Below are 19,268 nucleotides of genomic sequence, written 5' to 3'. Positions count from 1 at the left end.
GGAAATCTAACAAAGATATGACAAGAAAGGAAAATTAGACAAATACCTTCATGAACATAAATGCAAACATCCTTAACAAAATATAAGCAAACTGAATTTAACAATGTATAAAAACAGCAGTGCGTCATGACCAAGTGGGGTTTATCCCAGAAATGCAGAGTTGGTTTAACATCTTAAAATCAATCAGTGTAATACACATTAACAGAAAAGAAGACAAGCACATGATCATCTCATTAGATGCAGAAAAAGCATTAGAAAAATTCAAGATACCTTCATAATAAAATGTTTCAGCGAACTAGTACTAGAGAGTGTGCAGGAAAGGGTTGACGCAGCAGGTTTGGGTGTTCCAACTCTACACATTACAAAGAAACTGGCCCTGGACCAGTTCCTGGGAGATAACCACCAAGCTCTTAGAACATCCTGCCTGATAAAGACTGTTTTTGTACTCCTGGGGCCTTGGACCACACCAGACAGTTTACACTAACAATGTGATTAATGTTGGCGTCTTGGACCAAGCTGTTTGAGTTTGACCTCTGGAGGGACTAGAGACTGATTAAAGTCAGCAGCTTGGGTGCTCCATGCATACATGACTGATCCCCAATGAAATCCTGTGGGCTTCCCTGGTTGACAAATACTGTGTACACGTTGTCCCACATCACACATTCTCATCGCTGGGAGGATTAAGCACTGTCCGTACTATTCCATTGGGAGGACAACAAGAAGCTTGCATCTGGTGGCTCCTGGACTTTGCCTTACGTGCCTTTTACCTTTGCTGATCTTAATCTGTTTCTTTTCACTGTAATACTATACCATGAGTATAACAGATTTTCTGGGTTCTGTGAGTCCTTCTAGCAAATCATTAACCCCGAGGGCAATCTTGGGAACCCCTGACAAAGAAGGGAATTTCCTAACCTGATGAAGAGCTACAGAATACCTATAGCTAACATCACACTTAATGTGAAGCAATAAATCCTTGCCCCGTAATTAGGAACAAGGCAAGGATGTCCATTCTAACCACGTCTATTCAACATGGTACTGGAAGCCCACATCCTAGGCAGTGCAATAAAGCAAGAAAAAGAAATAAAAGGCATAAAGATTATGTTATTTATATATGGCATTATTGTTTATGCAGAAAATTACACAGAATTTACAAAAAAGCTGCTAGAACTAATATGTGAATTAATTAAGGTTGCAGGACAGAAAGTATTTTGCAGATACAAAAATTAATTGTATTTTCTATATACTAGCAATGAGAAATTGAAAAGGAAAATTAATAAAACAATACCACTTACAAGAGCTTCAAAAAATATAGGAATAAAAAAATTAAAAAAAAAAGAAAAGAAAATCTAGGAATAAATTTAACAAAAGATGAGCAACACCTCTATGCTGAAAATGACAAAATATTGCTGAGGAAAAGAAATTTAAATATAAAGATAGAAATCAATGAAAAGATATACCATGCTTGTGGATAGATATTAAGATATCCATTCTCCCTAAATTTATATATAGGTTCGATATGATCCCTATAAAAATCCCAGCAGGTTTTCTGAAGAAGCTGACAAGCTGATTCTAAACTTTCTATGGAAATATACAAAGGATCTAGAATAGCAAAAACAATATTGAAAAAGCAGAAATTTGGCAGACTAACATCAGCTGACTTGAAGATTTACTACAAAGCCACAGTAATCAAGATAGTGAGGTACCAGAATAAGAAAAATCTGATTAATAACACTGAATAAAGAGTCCAGAAACAGATATATATGTATGGTCAATTGATTTTTGACAAAGGTGCCAGGTCAATTCAATGAGGAAAAGAAAGTTGAAATATTGCTGGAATAAGTGGATATTTATATGGAATAAAATGAACCTCAACCTCATCTCACTATACCAAAAAATTAATCTGAGATAGATGATGGGCCTAAACATAAAACCTAGAATCACAAAGATCCTAGAAGAAAACATGAAAGAATAGCTTGGTAGACAATATAAAAACAGATAAATTGGACTTCCTCAAAATTAAGAGTTTCTGCTCATCAAAGGACACCTTTAAGAAAATGAATAGACAAGCCACAGAACAGGGAAACATATTTGTAGCACATATCCAGCTAGGAACTTGTATGCAGGCTATACAAAAATAACTCCATTACAAGTCAACAAAAAAAGACAAACATTCCGGTAAAGAAATGGGTTCAAGACTTGAACAGACATCTCAAAGAAGAAAATATACGAATGGTCAATAAGCAGAGGAAAAGGTGCTCTAGACCAGTCTAGAGCAAGAGCTGAAAAAATTAGCTATTACTACCACTCTTACTACTGCTGCTACTATCACTGGGTAATAAGAAAAGGCAGAGGGGTTAGATTGTCTTGTGAAATCCTAAAGAAATATACATTTTTTATTCTGACAAGATGCAGACCAATGGAGGAACAGAAGAAAACAGCTGACAAAATCCATTAATAATTCAAAAAATTCAGGGACTTCCCTGGTGGTCCAGTGGTTAAGACCCCGCGCTCCCACTGCAGGGGGCACGGGTTCGATCCCTGGTTTGGGAACTAAGATCCCACATGCTGCGTGGTGTGGCCAAAAATCTAAAAAAGAAAAAAAAAAAAAGAAAAAATCAAAAAATTCAGAGAAGTGAGAACACTGCTGTTATCAGTGCAAGGGACTCGGCAGGGTCTTCCAGTTAGGGGCCAACTAGTGCTCATCTTCTGGGTTGGTGCTGTGGAGGGGGAAGGATTTGAGGAGTCTTGGTAGATCAGCAGGGGAGAGGTCTCGGGGGGGCAGCCACAAGCTGCTTGAGTGTGTGCAGCCTTGTCCTCAGCCATGTTCCTCAGTAGGACTGGCCTGATGTCCTCCTAGACTGTCTTGGCTGACAGGTTACTCCAGTAATTCCACACATCCATGGTGGCAGGAGACTGGGTCCTTAAACCATTGGCTGATTGACTGCCTGAGAAAGATAAATATGTTTAGAAATATGTTTGGAGACAAAAGTGGGCTTGGATCCTAGTCTGCAGCTTATCTGCAGAGTAGCCTCTAGTCTGCCACTTATCTGCAATGTGACAGGTTTTTTGTTTTGTTTTGTTTTTTTAAATCCTCTTTGTCTGAGTTTTCTTCATCTGCAAAATGAATTAAATAGCGCTTTTCTAAAAAAAGGTTCTGGTAAACATTGAATGAGATCACCCGTGACAACGGACCTAGCATAGAGGTTGGCGTGCAGTAGGTGCTGCCCTGGCTCACCTTGTAAGCACTGGGCCTCAGTTTCCATATCTGTAGAGCAGCTTCCAGTATCTTCTGTTCCAACCAATAAAACAAGGTTCATTCTGCCTTTTTCCGTTTCACTTCTTTGATAATGAGAAACCTGGCTTCTGGTATCCTTCCAATATTAACACTCAAAGTCATTGCAAAGACTAAATAACACAGCAGACCAAAAAAAAAAAGTACTATGGAAAAGGTAAGTACTTTATAAATTCTTACTGCTACTAATTCAGAGAGCAGAAATAACTGGGGGCTTCTCAGGGGAAGTGTCACTTAGGCAAACTCTTGAAAGAGGAGTAAAGTTTTGCCAGGCACAGAAAAGCAGAAAGGATATTCTAGGCATAAAGAACCTAGGTGTGGAATTGCTGGGTCATCGGGTGGTCATTTAACCTTGGAGAACTATTTGGCCAGTTCTTTTTTTTTTTTTTTTTATAAATTGGTTGTTAATACACTTTTCTTTTCTTTTTCTTAAATTTCTTTTTATTTATTTATTTGGTTGCGCCGGGTCTTACTTGCGGCAGGTGGGCTCCTTAGTTGCGGTTCGCCAGCTCCTTAGTTGTGGCACGTGAAATCTTAGTTGCGGCATGCATGTGGGATCTAGTTCCCTGACTAGGGATCGAACCCGGGCCCCCTGCATTGGGAGCGTGGAGTCTTACCACTGTACCACCAGGGAAGTCCCTGGCTGGTTCTAATAAAGAGTTACTTTATTAGAAGTAACTAGCCATAAATCAGAGTTCCAAGTATTAACCAGCCATAAATGAGAGTTCCAGTTGCTGCATAGCCTCCCTAACATTTATCACTTTTATTTTAGCCATTCTAACATGTGTGAAATGGGATCTTGTGGGGTTTTATTTTATTGTGAAATAATCACATGCAGAGAAGTCTGTAGTACGAAGAACGCTTTTTCCTGAACCATTGGAGAGTAAGTTGCCAACCTGATGCCCCTTCACCTCTGAATATTTTAGTATTTCCTAAAAACAAGAGTATTCTTTGATACAGTCAGAATACAACCATCCATATCAGGAAATTCACATTGATACATTTCTCCCATCCTCTCCCCAGACCCCATTCTAATTTGACCAGATCTCAATAATATCCTTTGTAAGAAAAAAATTCAGTTCAGAGTCACACACTGACTGCATCTAGTTGTCGTTTCTCTTTAGTCTCCTTTGGATTGAACAGATCTTAGCCTTTCCTTGAGTTTCAAATCCTTGATACACAATAATGTGCCAGTTACTCTGTAAGACATCCCTCAATTTGAGTTTGTCTGACCTTTCCTCGCGGTTGCATTCAGGTTATGCATCTCTGGTGTAAAAACAATATGCTATGATAGAAGTGATATTCTATTTCCATACTTCTCATTTCATCCTATCAGGCTGTACGTGATTTCACTTTGATCACTTCATTAAGGTAGTGGCTGTAACCGTAAAGTTACTCTTTCCCTCTTTGTAATTAATAAGTCCTGGGGGAGGGACTGCTTAGATACTATGCAATTATCAATTTCAAACTTTCAATTTACTCATTTATTTATTCCTCTCTAGATGGGCTCATGATGCCCTACTTTATTTATTGGGTTATAATCTGCTACCATGTATTTTGACACTCCAATTGTCTCTAATTTGGTCAGCGGAAGCCCCTTCAAACTGGCTTATGTCCTTTTTGCATGTCCCTATCACTCTCTGAGCCGTTCCTTGCTTTCTGGCACAACACAATGTTCCAGGCTCATTTTATACTTTCCCTGACCCAGCCCCAGAATCAGCCATTTCTCCAAGGAGCGCTGGTTCCTGGAAGCTGAAATTGCTATTAAGAAGCCAAGATCTGAGTGCTAAGTATTCTCATTGCTACTGGGATGTAGGTGCGTCCAGGCCCTCTCAGTGGACAGAACAAGAAAATATGTGTATGTGTTTGCAGACCTAGACACGCATACACATTTACAACCATATTTCATTTCTATATCTACCTATGTAAAATGAAAACCATGAGTTCACACCAGTACTTTTCATTCCAATCCAATTTCCCTTTCACTCCCCTGAGAGTGTGAAACCTGGCTCCCATTATCCATATATACTTATTATTTGATCAGTCCCCCTTGCATACCACCAACTTGCCACCTCCACTGCCACTCCTCCCCCATGTGGACACGCCCCTGTCCTTGCTCGGGCTCTCACTGCCCATGCTGAGCCACCCCTCCTCAGCTTGCTCAGACTCTGACCTGCCCTGGGAAATGACAGCTCCCTGAAGCTGCAGACACGCGCCCTACTCTGCCCCACTCCATGGCTGCAGGACTGAATTGTTCAGGAAGGAGAGGGGCTTAACTGACTTTTAAATAAAGGGTTCCATTAATGTCTGTCGCCCTTTGTGTCCAGGGTATGCGAATGTGCCAGTTTTTAATTTAAAATGAATAAAAGACTGCAATGCAGCAGACGTAGATGAAGTTGAGTGCTTTTTTTTTTTAAGTGATAAAAACAGTTCTAATTATACACAGAATGTCTACTGAGATCCTCAGGGAAATTACAGATTAACTAGTTGAAGGCAATTTGAAAAAAGCAATTTTTAAAAAGTCATCAGAAAGATCAGTTTATGCCCCATGATTTACTTAAACTGATTTCTCTAACTGAAAGCTGAGCATTTCATAACAGCAATCAAAACAGTTTCCACCTGGCCAACATCTGTTTCCAGGTCCCTTATTTGAAAGACTCTGGGATTTTATTTAAAATTTAAGAACAGGAAGAGATAGAAGAGAGGGAGAGAAACAGATTTTCCAGTTTTAAAACAAGAAAATATGTGGAAGAAGTTCTTTGCAAACCTTAAATAAAGCCCTATACAAATACTAGAGAAAAATGATTAATATTCCAGAGTCAGGCATAGCTCTTATACTTCTTTTATGCCCCCAACAAAGACTTTGGGTAGAAAGGAGATATTTTTGATACCTAATATTACAGCACTCTCATTTCATAGATGGCTTTCAGTCTAAGGTATCCACTCTGGCACAGGTACCCTGTACTCCCACAGAGCAGGAATATCTCACACTACCTTAAGCCATCTTCACACTTACAGATATTTACTGGGCATCTACTCCATACTGGGTGATTTTCAGGCCAGTGCTACTCAAAGTATGGTCCGCAGACCAGTATGAGACTATGAACTGTTTGTTACTGGTCTGCTATGAATAAGTACAAAAATGAAGAATAAGCATTTAGAAACATTTATAGCAATTTGATACTGCCATTTAATCAGGGGACTCCTGTCTCTGAACAGGGTATAGACCACTTCAGGTGTTATCAAACTACTGTGGTGGCTCACCAGCAGCGTAAGCTATGAACTTGACCTGCGCAGTGGAATTTGACACATCAGTCCATGATGGACTGCAAAGAACAAACAACAAAAATGTGGTCCTTCACCTCAGAAAGTTTGGTCTAAGCCAGGGTCAGCATGCTTTTCCTGTAAAGGGCCAGATGAGAAATACTGGAGGCTTTGTGAAAGAACATATATGGTCTCTATCCCCATCTTCTTCTTTTTTTCTTTTGCTTCTTGTTTTACAAACATCTAAAAATATAAAAACCATGTTCACTTTGAGGGCTGTACAAAAACAGGTTAGATTTGGCCTACAGACCATAGTTTGCTGATCCCCTGTTCTAGGTGGTGAATAAGACAAAATCACAGGTGGGGGAAATATGGAGAGGTTGGTAAAAGGGTACAAACTTTCAATTATAAGATGAACAAGGTCTAAGGATCTAATGTACAACATGATGACTATAGCTCATAACACTGTATCGTATAACTGAAATTTGCTAAGAGAAAAGAACTTAATTGTTCTCAGCAAAAAAAAAAAAAACCTGCTACATAAAAAATAAATAAAATAAAATACAAAAATTCAAAAAATAAATAAATAAATAGGTAAAAAAAGATAAATATATGAGGTTATGAATGTGTTAATTAACTAGATGGGCAGGAATCCTTTCATAATGCATACATAAATCAAATTACTACAGTGTACTCTTTAAATATTTAAAAATTTTGTGTGTCAAATACAAAAAAGCTGAAATTTAAAAAAAAACAAAATCATTGCTATGGACTTAGTATCACATCATATCACTTCTTGTTTTCTTCATCTCTATCATCATTCTTATCCCCAACATTGGCAAAATTTATTGAGCTGTTACGATGTGTAGGATACCGGGTTAGGGGCTGTGGATATAAAGAGGTAAAAGACAAAATTCTGCCTTCACCAAGCTTCCAATCTAGTTGGAATGAGAGGACCAAATCATAAATAATACTATGAGTACATTCTTTAAGTACCAAATAAGTATGGTGAGCATGTGTTGTAAGTATACCAATTTTTCTTTAAAGGAGAAGGAAAAATGGAATGCAGCAAAATTTTTATCTTTTGTAACCAACCTAAGGGAGTAAATAATAAATAACTCAAGGTCATACACCTGGCCATGGGATTGGGCACTATTTCTAAAGTGTGTTTGCCAGGTGTTTCAAGAGTAAAGGGCTCCACAGTGAGCAGGGCTCTCTCTTAGAAAGATGTAATCAAGGCACAGGGTCAGTGTAAAGACTCAGGGAACTCTATACACTAAGAGTTTCTCAAACTTGTTTGACCATGGAACCTGTTTACAGAGTAACACTTATTTTATTTAGGTTGCCAGGACTTCCTCAGAATATCATAGGAAATTCTCACTTACATTATCCTTTAGAATTAATAGTAGGATTAGACAATATTCTGATAATTAACTTCAAGCTATAATGATAAATTCAGAAGGTGCTGTAAACTTGTCTAGACTTCCTATCTGTTGTTTCATAACCTGTGCAATGTTAGAAGAAACATCATCTTTCAGGCAATATGTTTTATCAGTCTCAAGTCTCCCTTGAAGCAGAAAAAATAGCCAAAAGTTCCCACTCTAAGAATATCACTGTACTAGTGAAAAGTGATGTGTTCAAATGATGGGCCAAAACCCAGCAAACTTTAAAATAAGGTTAGCCATGGGTACATTCAGGATCAGACGACTCACCCACCACTGAATAAGAAAGAAATAGCAATTTGAAGAGAAGCCCTACTATTTTAAGTTTGGATGTGTTCCTGGATTTCTATGTAGTTTATTACGCCTAAACAAAGAAAATGCTCTGAACTAGTGAAAAACAATATCAGAGGTTAGTTTTAATTTCCAGATCGCCACCTTAAACCTCTTCCCAGGAAAAAGAAAGGCGATCGATACACAACCTGATTACTTCCTGGAAAGGGGAAATGTTTCTGATGTTTTAAATTAGAGCATATACCCAGGAGGGCATCTGTTGGCTATTTCAACTTAAATCTTAACCAAAATATTAGTGCTTTCAGGTGATCAGGAGGATATGGGTGTATGTCAAACCCTTTGGGGATGACAAGGTCACCTGTGCCAATGCTGTGTCTATACTGCCCACAACCTTTCCATTTTATAAGCTCTCAATACGTAGACCTGAGGATCCTGTAATGAGTGTCTGTGCCCTATTCCTTCCTTCATAAAAGAACCCTTAACTGAGCACCTACGTTGTGCTAGGCTCTGACTAAGGCACTGGGACCACAGAGAGAAAAGACACAATGGTCCCTGTCTTCAAAGGACTCTCAGTCTCATAGCAGGAGGAAGAACAGAGGTGAAACCCCAGCAAGAGTTATCACCATCCGCATGTTCAGCTTAAGGCAACTAACAGCAGGTGCAACTGTCAACTCAGGTAGCACAGTGCCTAGGGATGGGTGAAGAGAGTTACATTTGACAATGGTGCATCCTTCTAAGAAATGGAGCAGGCATGGAGAGAAAAACCCAGAAAGCTCGGCTGAGACTATGTCTGCCTTCACGGGCAAAATATTTTCACCCCGTTTGGAATAAGAGCCCTTTGGTGTGACAGATTAGTGTGATATTACCGTTCTATGAAAATAAACACCATCAGAGAATAACTTTTCTCTTATACTGTGAAAGATTTAAAATACGAAACTATCAGACTGCCCCTTTACTAACAAATATGCTTTTCTTTCACCAAGAAAAAAACAAACACGAGAGTAGCAACAATGCCATAAAACATGAGAACTTGGGTTTCTCAAATCTATTTCATAAGAATGATTTTTAACAATAACCATCACCAATGAAAACAAAATAATACAAAAACAAAGACCCCACCAATCCAACTTGACAATGAAAACAACTCTACTTACAGCCAAATTATCTGCAGGAAACTTGCCATTCATTCATTCATTCCACAGTCCTTACTGAGTGGCTTCCCTAGACTGGGACAGGCATCACGCTGCACACTGGGCTAAGGGGGCGTACTAGCAGCTTTCTAAGAGTGGAAGTGTCACACCTGACCATGACAACGCGCAGGGAACCTACATAGGAAGGAGCCACTAATATGGCCCGTGGGAACTGCGAAAGTCCTTAAAGAGCAAGCAACATCTTAACCGGGGCTGGAAGGATAAATAGGAATTTGCTTGCCACATGAATGGGGGGACAGGGGCAGAGAATATAAATATATATGTGAAGGGCATTCTGGGCAGAGACATCAGCAAGGATTAAGGCATAAAAATTTAAAAGAACAAGGCCTCTTTAGAACACAAAGTAGTCAGGTATAGTCAGAGCATAAATCCATGGAGACCAGCTAAGAAACAAATCATTACGGGCCTGGAATGTCATGCTGTGAAGTTTAGCTTTGTTAAGGCACTGGAGCAAGGGAGTGATAAAAGTATACGTATGTTTTAGGCAGATGCCTTCTGGGGTAAGGTGAGGAAAGAACTAGAAGGGAGGGCTGGACTACATTGTGAAGGGTCACACAGTTATTTCCCTCAAGGTCCTCTGCTCAAAGTAACTGGCACAGGGCAGCTATCTGACAGGAGACGAGGATGAACTTCACTGCCTAAATGAGAACAATTCCCATCTGATCTTAATTTGTCCAAACCTCTGCTGAGAACCAGGAACTGAGGAGGCAGCTGCAAAAGCCCCTTCTTACTTTACTCAAGGTACCTGTTAAGTCTCAAGTGTCAAGGTCCGCCTGAGATAAGGAAGCAGAATTGGCATCTCTCGCTCTGGTGGGTGTGAGACCCAGTGACCACGCACCATCTCGATGATAAATCACACACCATCAAGGCCCTAACTTCTCCTCCAGGACTAGCTTTGGGCAAATACTCTGCCTGCCCCCCTGCCTGAGCCTGGACTGCTTTCTTCCTCTCTAATTCCTTACCCAGATTATTTTCTTTCAATATCCAACACAAAGCCCATTGTTTGAGAAATCTGCCCTGGTTAACCTGACGTTCAAATCTGAGTTCAGCTATGTGACAGTGGGCAAGTAACCCAAATCCCCTGAGCCTCAATTTCCTCTATAATATGGGATACTAATACTTTTTAATAGAGTGGCTGTGAGGACTAAATGAAATAAACATAGTGCCTGACACATGGTAAATGCTTAAGAGCAGATAATAGTATAAGTTAACATATATTAACCACTCACGGCAAGTGTTTTACCTATATCAACTCATTTTGTTCTCACAACAACCCAACAAGGTAGGTATTATAAATCTTTCCATTTTACAAGTGAGGCAACTAAGGCACAGAGAAGTTAAGCAATCTTCCCATAGTCACACAGCAAAGCCAGGATTTGAACACAGGCTGCCTGCCTGCAAGCTGGAGCTCTTAGGTCCTAGGCTTTGCTACTCAATGGTACCAGTCCCCGCTCTGAACTTGCTACTGATCTCACTAATTATGACATACCCTGATTAAGTTAGCTTATTTTTCATGTTTATATAGCAACCCAGTCTGACTCTAAAGCACAGTGCTCTACAAACTTTAGTTGCTGTTATTATCATTACTATTATTAATTAAAGAACACCAATGGAGACAATACTTACAATCTTTTCTTGTCCACCACTCGCTTAACTCGGATGGCTCTTTGTTCTGAGTAAAGTTTACATACTCCTGTTCAGGGGAAAATACCAGAGACCACTTAGAACTGCGTCTCAGGCAAAGGTATCATTAAATACAATGAGACAGGACAGTCTTCAGCTAGCAAAGCTAAATGTTGCATCCCATCTATTGTGAAATGCCACATTTGACCTTTAAGATAAAATGAAATACTTTTTAAGTAATCTTCAATGAAATCCAAAACAGCACTCCTGTGCTCCTTCACTTGCTGGGAATGTATCTCCTTGTGGGCTGTAACAGAAAAGGACAATATTCAGGGCTCTGTATTCAATTATACAGAAGAACAATTCATCATCTTCCTCACAACAGTTTCTTTATTAGTAGTATTCTTAAAAATACAGCTATAAAACAAGTCTTGTGTCAAGTGACATTACATTTTTAAAAGAGTAAGATTTATTAGGTTTTGTGAGAGTAAAAGATTAAACCTGCAGAAAAACTAGTCAAATAATTTATGGTTTATTACAGCACGTAGGGATCGCATTTGACACGGCCCTCTTCTTGAGTGCTGACCCCGTTCGTATTAACAGCGTCCAACGCTCAAGCTGACCTTCAAGTAACATGTTTAAATCAAACTCAGAGCACACACACCCCCTCTGCCTGCCTGTTTTTCAGCTTGGAATGCTCCGTCCTCTCCCCTCAGCCATTCACATTTCCTTTAGACACCGAGTCAAACCTTCCTTCTCCAGGAAACCTTGAGTCACTGAGCCGCAAGGATGCCTTTCTTCTGTGAACCATCACTTCTTCTTAGAGTCTGTGCCAGTTACTTTGCTAGGACAGCTCCAGTTTATGAGAGACTGAGTACGTACCATGTGCAGGCACCCTGTTAGTACTTTACATAAGTCACTGCTGATGATCCAAACAATCCAAAAGGCAATTATAATTATGCCTGTTTTACACATGAAGAAACTAAGGTTCAGAGTCAATAAGGAGGCCAAGGTCACGTGGTTTGGTACTTAATTCCTCATTTTATTAATGTTCATGTATTTTCTAGGTTATCTCAATGAATGTCCTTAAGGGTAGGGGGCATGATCTGTTTCTACCATAGGGCCGCGTAATCTGAGATTCACATGAGGAATTTAGCGGATCCATGAAATTATACACAAAATTTTGTGCATATGTATATTTTTTTCTGGCAGGAATGTCTATAGCTTTCAACAGATTCTCCAGGTTGTCCATGGAAGCTTCCCAAACAAAAGTCTGTGTCAAGCACAACAGCATCTGGCCACTTGAACTCTATGCTATGTTAATGTAATCTGTATCTGCCTAAACAAATTAAAAAAGAATCAAGGAAGCCATCTCAGTCCCTCAGTAAGAATTAAACATCAGTGAAAGTGAGATGATAATAGTAACCCTAATGCTAGCTATTGTTCTAAGGATGCTATGAGAATTCTCATAACAACCCTAAGAAATATACCTAAGAAATATACACTAAGAAATATCTCCATTTTATAGATGAAGAAACTGAGACCCAGGGCGATTAAGTGACTTGCCAAAGGCCATATGGCCAGAACATGGTGGAGCTGGGGTGGGTACATAAGCAGCCAAGGCTCCAGAGCCTTCCTCTTAACCACGAGAGTCTGATACTACAGCTTACTTTAATACTCTAAGTAGAGAGTTTAGAGACCTTGCATCCTTGTCCACATGCCATCAACTGCTGCCCCTCTCAGTGCCACCCAGAACACAGGCACACATGCACACACCTCCACACACGATTCATCTTCTCTGACCCTGGCCCCTTGGTAAATTTTTGGTTCTGTCTGCAGAGGTCCTTTCCGCCTCCCTCTTCCCATCTGTTTAACTTGAATTCATGGCCTTTTCATTATTTTTAACAGCTTAGGTTAAAACACTAATCAGGAAAAAAGAATTTTAAAGTTCTGAAACCTAAATCGAAATAAGAACACAAAAGAGAGCTTTACGCGGCTGTGCCATATGCATCATGTAAGTACTTAATTGAGTCACAGCTTGCTGGCTGCATCTTTCGGGGCACGGCACCTTGTGTTCTCAGTTGCTGGATCGCTTCTGAGCAGGTCCTCATGAATGTCTGAGCATCCTGGTCTATCTGGTCTCGTTCTGTGTCCGTCATTCTCCCATATTCAGACATGACATGGCTAACAAAGAGAGAGAGAGGGACAAAATTAAAGGGCAGCAGCAAATGACCACACATGGAGTCACGGGGTGAGAAAGGAAGAACAAAGTTCCCTGTTGCAGTGACGTTTAAGCTGAGACTTGAAGGATGAGGAGGAACTGGCCAGGCTAAGAGGTGGGAGAACGCTCTAGACAGTAGAACCAACACTTACGAAGGCTGTCAGGTAGGAAAAGCTTCCTGCAGACCAAAGTGGAGCGGGCCAGGCCAGCGAGGGAGTGTGGCGGGCCTGGAGTGGAATTAGGGGCCGGAGCACACAGGCCTTGTTAAGAGTGTGGGCTTTGAGAACAGCGGGGCAGCTACTGACGGCTGTCACACAGCACACTGACAGAGTCGGAGTCCCCCAGAGGAACCCCTGGGGGCTGCATGGAGAGCACTGCGGGGGACACCATTTGCGAAGAGCTGCTTCAGGCTGGCATTTCTCCCATGTTCACAAGCGGTCTTCAAAACTCACAATGAAAGAGCTTTTAGAACCATTTCACTTCCCCTGATAATCAGTTAAAACTCTAAAGTTACTGAACAAGTAAGGGTGCCCACTTTCAGTAACGCTGCACCCTGAAGCTGCTGTAGTTATATCGCTGTGCTCATTTCTGTAAGACATGGGTGGGTGCTGCAGCATTATTATGAACAGTGATGAGATACCCCGGACACTACAGCTGAAATTCAGAATCACAAAATGTCAAGTTAAAAGGGACCTTAGATAATCATTCCATTTCCACCCACCAGCCGCACTAGCTCCCGTTCCCATTCTCACTGAGAATAAAATATAAAGTCCTGATATTCCCAACCTCCACCTGTGACCATACTTGCTGCCTCTCGCCCCCATTCACTTCGCTCCAGTCACACTGGCCTCCTTGCTGTCCCCCAATCAGACACACAGCCTTCGGCAGCCTGGACTCTCGCCCAGCAGACGCCTGCCCTCTCTCTGCCTTCGTATCTCTGCTCACAGGGCCTGATCAGAGCCAGCCCCCCGACCACCCCCTGTGCCGCACCCAGCACTCGCCCTCAGTGGTGGTCAGTGCCTGTGTTGGTTATTTTTAGTTTTTATTTTTTTTAGTCTCCCTAATTCTTTTGTTTTAAATTGAAGTATAGTTGATTTATAATGTTGTGTTAGTTTGAGGTGTACAGCAGTGATTCAGTTATACAGATTCTTCAGTTATACAGATTCTTTTCCATTATAAATTACTGCAAGATGTTGAATATAGTTCCCTGTGTTGTACAGTAGTTCCTTGTTGTTTATTTTATATATAGCAGTATGTATCTGCTAATCCCCAAACTCCTAATTTATCCCTCCTTACCCCTTTCCCCTTTGGTAGCCCCTTTGTTTTCTAAGTCTGTTTCTGTTTAGTAAATAAGTTTATTTGTACCAATTTTTTAGATTCCACATATAAGTGATATCATATGATATTTGTCTTTCTCTGTCTGACTTACTACACTTAGTATGATAACCTCTAGGTCCATCCATGTGGCTGCAAATGGCATTATTTCATTCTAATTTATGGTTGAGTAACATTCCATTGTATATATATATACCACATCTTCTTTATCCATTCATCTGTTGATGGGCATTTAGGTTGCTTCCATGTCTCAGCTGTTGTAAATAGTCTGTGCTGGTTATTAAGTCACTGTCTCTCAGCTTCAAAGCCGCCCTCCCACACTCTGCTTTGTGATGTGAGGGCTGCGGCTCCCCAAATCACACTACTCCTCTCCGACTGTACGTTCCTTACCTGGCTTGTTTTCCTTTACAGCACTCTGAAATAGTAACTTCCATCTCCTCCCAGGAGAATGCAAGCTTCATGAAAGCAGGGACTTTGTCTCGTTCACTTCTGTTTCCCCAGTACCTAAAAATGCTGTCCCACACACAGTAGGTGTGCTAACATTAGCTGAGCACTTAGTATGTGCCAGATACTATTCTCGGTGCCTTACATGTATTTTATTTACTTATTAATCCTCGCAATTCATTCATTCACTCACTTGTATACTAACCCCCCATATGTCAGGCACTGTGGCAGGGCTGGGGGTTCAAAGTTAATTAAGTAAGGCTCATTTCTGATTCCCACAGAGGGTACCACACCACAGGGGAGACTGGCACAGACACGGGGGGCACAAGGAACGGCAGTGGATGGCACTGGTCTGGAAGTGGACGTGGGACCCATGCGGGGAGTGGTCAGTTCATGCAGGGGATGTGCTGGGCAGGTGGAGAGGAAGAGTCTCCACACAGGGGACAGCGGGAGAAGACCTGCTCCAAATCCCCAGCCTGTGGGTCATGGTTGGAATGACCACATAACGTATGATCTACAACAGGACACGTCTGAGAATGAAAGGGAAAACAGAAGTATACCAGGTGGTCCCTGTAAACCAAGCATCCTAGCTATGGACCTCTGGGACCCCCTGATTTATTTCAAGGGGCAGCACATCACATGCACCCGGTCAGTGTCTCCACACCGAATGTGTCTAGCATATGTCTACACAACTTTCCAAAGGAATGCAGACGGTATTATGATAAGTACACATTTATTTAAAGTTACCAAATCTGCATTAGCTGTTTCTTCAGTATCAATAGGTTTCCCCCAAATACAACAATCATACAAAATACAAATATGCCACTATCAACTGGAAAGGAGTCCCTGCGGTACAGAAGGTGGGACTGCCGGCTGGCGTAGTCATTGGCGGATTTTAAACACAGGAATCTGCATTTTGCATGGGGTCTTCTGCGGTCGCTGGCCTGGAGGTGGATGAAATCAGACCCCAGTTAAGAGGGCACTGAGCATCCAGGAAGAGATGAACAGAGCCTGGGCAAGGCCAGGTCAGTGGGGGAGAGGAAGAATAACAGATCTGACAGAGATCTCATAGATTGGGTCTACAAGACCGGGCTGACTGGGTGTGGAGGTAAATGAGGAGACGCCTAGGACACAGAGCACAGAAGAAAGCACAGGTGTGGAAGGAAAGATGGTAAGGTGCGGGGCCAAAGACGGCACGGAAAGTTTAGGACGTGACAGATGAGGAGATGGAGCAACTTGAGAAAGGGTTCAAACTGATTCTTCTGTGATGTTTTAAGAACAGTACTAGCTATGTAATCGGCATTTGAAACACTCATCAAAAGTAGCGAATGCTTGCCGGTGACATAGCCCCAAATTAAGTATCACCATAACAAAATTACTACTATTTGGAAAAGGTTAACCATCTGGCAAATAATTCCAAAAGATATATTCCCACAGGACACGCACATACAACTTTTTCAAACTTTGATTTTATTTCCTTTATGATGTGCAGAGGAATAATTTTATTACAGATGTCAATTTATCTAAATATTAGATTCAGTTTAAGGAGATTATGTTAGGTATAGGTTTGGATTAGTCAATTTATTTCAGGGAGAAACAAGGAAAAAACCAGAGGAGTAAGTTTATTCGCTGGTTCAGAAATTTAAAGGAATAGGCTTTTAAAAATTATCTGGTTGATTACTATGTTAAGAAAGGGCAAGTTCAAAATTACAAAATACCACTGACATTCTGCCTATTAATTTAATATGCAATTAGATACTTCCTGAAGACAGAGAAGAAGAGAGAATAACGTAAATTATTTTAGACTCTGTTCCAAAGGTTACTGAAAAGGTCTGGACAAAAGTTAAAGACCACAATCTCATTTTTGCTATAAATATTAAATATGAGCAAGTGTAGTACCTTGCCCATAGTATATGCCCAATATACATTATGAAATGAAACTATTAATGTCTGGGCTACAGACATGAACAAAATATAGACCCTGCTCTCAATAAACTATATCACAATAGGTAATATCCACAGGCTTATGTACACAACTATACATCATAAACAAAGGTTAATAGCCATATAACACTTTCCATGCATTAACACTAACACTAATTCACTGTTCTAAGCACTTCACATATATTTACCCACTTAATTATCAAAATTCTATGAGGTGGGTACTATTATAATTCCCATTTTACGCATGAAGCAACTGAGGCACAGAGAGGTTAAGTAACTTGCCAAGGTCACACAGCTAAGAATTAGCAGAGTTGGTATTTGAACCAAGGCATCCTGGCTCCATACTCTTAACCACTGCTCAAGGCACTTCTTGAGTCATAAAAGGTAGAAGAGTTCAGAAGAGGGGATGCTTATTCCCTATTAGCTAATCAGAAGGAAGGTGATCTATGAACTACATCTTGAAAGGCAGGATGTAGCCGTGGGAGACAAGAGCAGACAGTCTGAGTAATAGAAGGGAATCGGGAGAGAGTGAGCCTGTCTGGAGAACAGTCAGTGGTTCAGTTTGGCTGGAGCACAGGCTAGGTAGAAGCGATGAGTTCTTGGTGGGTCTCTAGTATGACTTGAGGAGTTTTATTCTGTAGCCAATGGAAAGGCAGAGCTTGAAGAAGATAAATGCTGGCAATTCCACATTAGCTGGAAGAGAGGGGGAAGATCAGGTGATGGGTTATGGAAGTCAGAAAGAGAATCCCGCCTTATTCATCTTTATATCCCTAGCACAGGTAGGTGCTAGTAAATTTCTGTCGAACTGAAGACAGGAGCAATGGTAGAGCGTGGGTGGCAAGACTGAAAAGAGGTGATGGATCTGAGATGTAAAAATCGTCAGGAACAGAGTAGACGTTGGAGGCAAAGCATCAGCAGACCCTGAGATCTGGGGCCTGGGTAAGCAAGAGACAGTAGTAGAAACAAAGAGCACAGAAGGAAGAGGAGAAAGAACTGGAAATATGAAAGAAAGAAGCTGCTACTAACACTTGTCCTTATAATGCAACTCAAAAGGACAGAAGTAATGCTCTTGAGACCAGATGTTCCATGATTGATACTTTGTTTTCAAAAATGAAACCAGGGCAAATGGTCTTCTAAACACTTTGTGATAAAATCTAGAGTAACTAAAGTTCTGAAGTTCTACAATTTACGAAGGAGAAAGGGAAAAGTCACTGTGACATACAGCACAGTGGCCACAAAGCTGACACAGGGCTGAGGTTACTGACGTTCACCTGATAAAGAGAACAGAACACTGGTGCAGTCCACAAACTAATAACAGACTGCTTTCACATGATGGACACTCAAAAAATATTTGGTTGCCTGGATTTTGTTTAATTGATCTGACTCTTTCCATCCTAAACTTCCGAGGGCTATAGGAAAAGTCTGGCTCCTGGAAGAATGCCAGGAGTGGGAAGCACTGAGAGAAGGGCCATTTGGAGTTAAGAGTCCGGAGACCGGCGCTGTACAGAGAACGGAGAGTTACTAGCTCACCAGCAGCTGAGTTTAGGATCAAGTGGGAATCAGACAGAGATCAAAATATTGGCTTTATATGATTACTAACCACACATGGCCCCCTAATGGTGCCTGGCAATTATGCGGTATGTCCTCACTGTGTCTGCTTTCCCACTCTCCCAGGTGCCTGTTTCCTATCTTCTCCTCACAGCTCAAACCTCCAACACCTCCGTCCCCATCTGCAGCATCAGTAATAACTGTGCTTCCTGGTTTCTGGGAGCTCCTCCAAGCTCTCCCCACCTCGCTTCCCATGGGCCGGCACTCTGTGCCTTCTCCCCAGCTACTAAGGATGAGGTGTCCATCTCCTAGCTCTGCCCCTCCACCTGGGCACCAGGTTGGCCCCAGCGATTCTCCTTTCTCTCTCGTGCACCATCAACCGTAAAAGAATTACTGCGTGGACACGGGGCTTAGGCAGTGTCTGGCACACAGTGAACACTACACGTGTTAGTTCCTAATAAAATCAACGTTCCCCGTCTACTGGATCTTTCCTAGCCACATACAAACATGCTGTTATTTCTCCCAACTTAAAAACCAAAAGAAAATCTCTCAAATCCACGTCTCCTACCAGTTACGGTCCAATTTCCCCGCTTTTTTCAGTAAAACTCCTCTGAGACGCTTACAACCCCGTCTCCATCTTCCTGACTATTCTC

General features: G+C 41.2%; 1 protein-coding gene across 3 annotated transcripts in view; it reads right to left on the bottom strand.

The window, feature by feature from the left end:
- STX18 (syntaxin 18) overlaps positions 1–19,268 on the bottom strand; it is a 124,084-nt gene that overhangs the window by 27,453 nt on the left and 77,363 nt on the right. For all 3 annotated transcript variants that reach the window (XM_061192091.1, XM_061192093.1, XM_061192092.1), the window contains 3 exons: positions 13,192–13,307; positions 11,353–11,430; positions 11,127–11,193 (listed from right to left, as the gene is read on the bottom strand). In XM_061192091.1, the coding sequence (XP_061048074.1) occupies positions 11,127–11,193; positions 11,353–11,430; positions 13,192–13,307 (261 nt within the window). The remainder of the gene's footprint in view (positions 1–11,126; positions 11,194–11,352; positions 11,431–13,191; positions 13,308–19,268) is intronic.

This window comes from Eubalaena glacialis, chromosome 5, assembly GCF_028564815.1.
Source record: "Eubalaena glacialis isolate mEubGla1 chromosome 5, mEubGla1.1.hap2.+ XY, whole genome shotgun sequence".
NCBI lineage: Eukaryota > Metazoa > Chordata > Mammalia > Artiodactyla > Balaenidae > Eubalaena > Eubalaena glacialis.
Note: the sequence above shows the minus strand (reverse complement) of the source record. Positions and strands in the feature narration are given on the sequence as shown.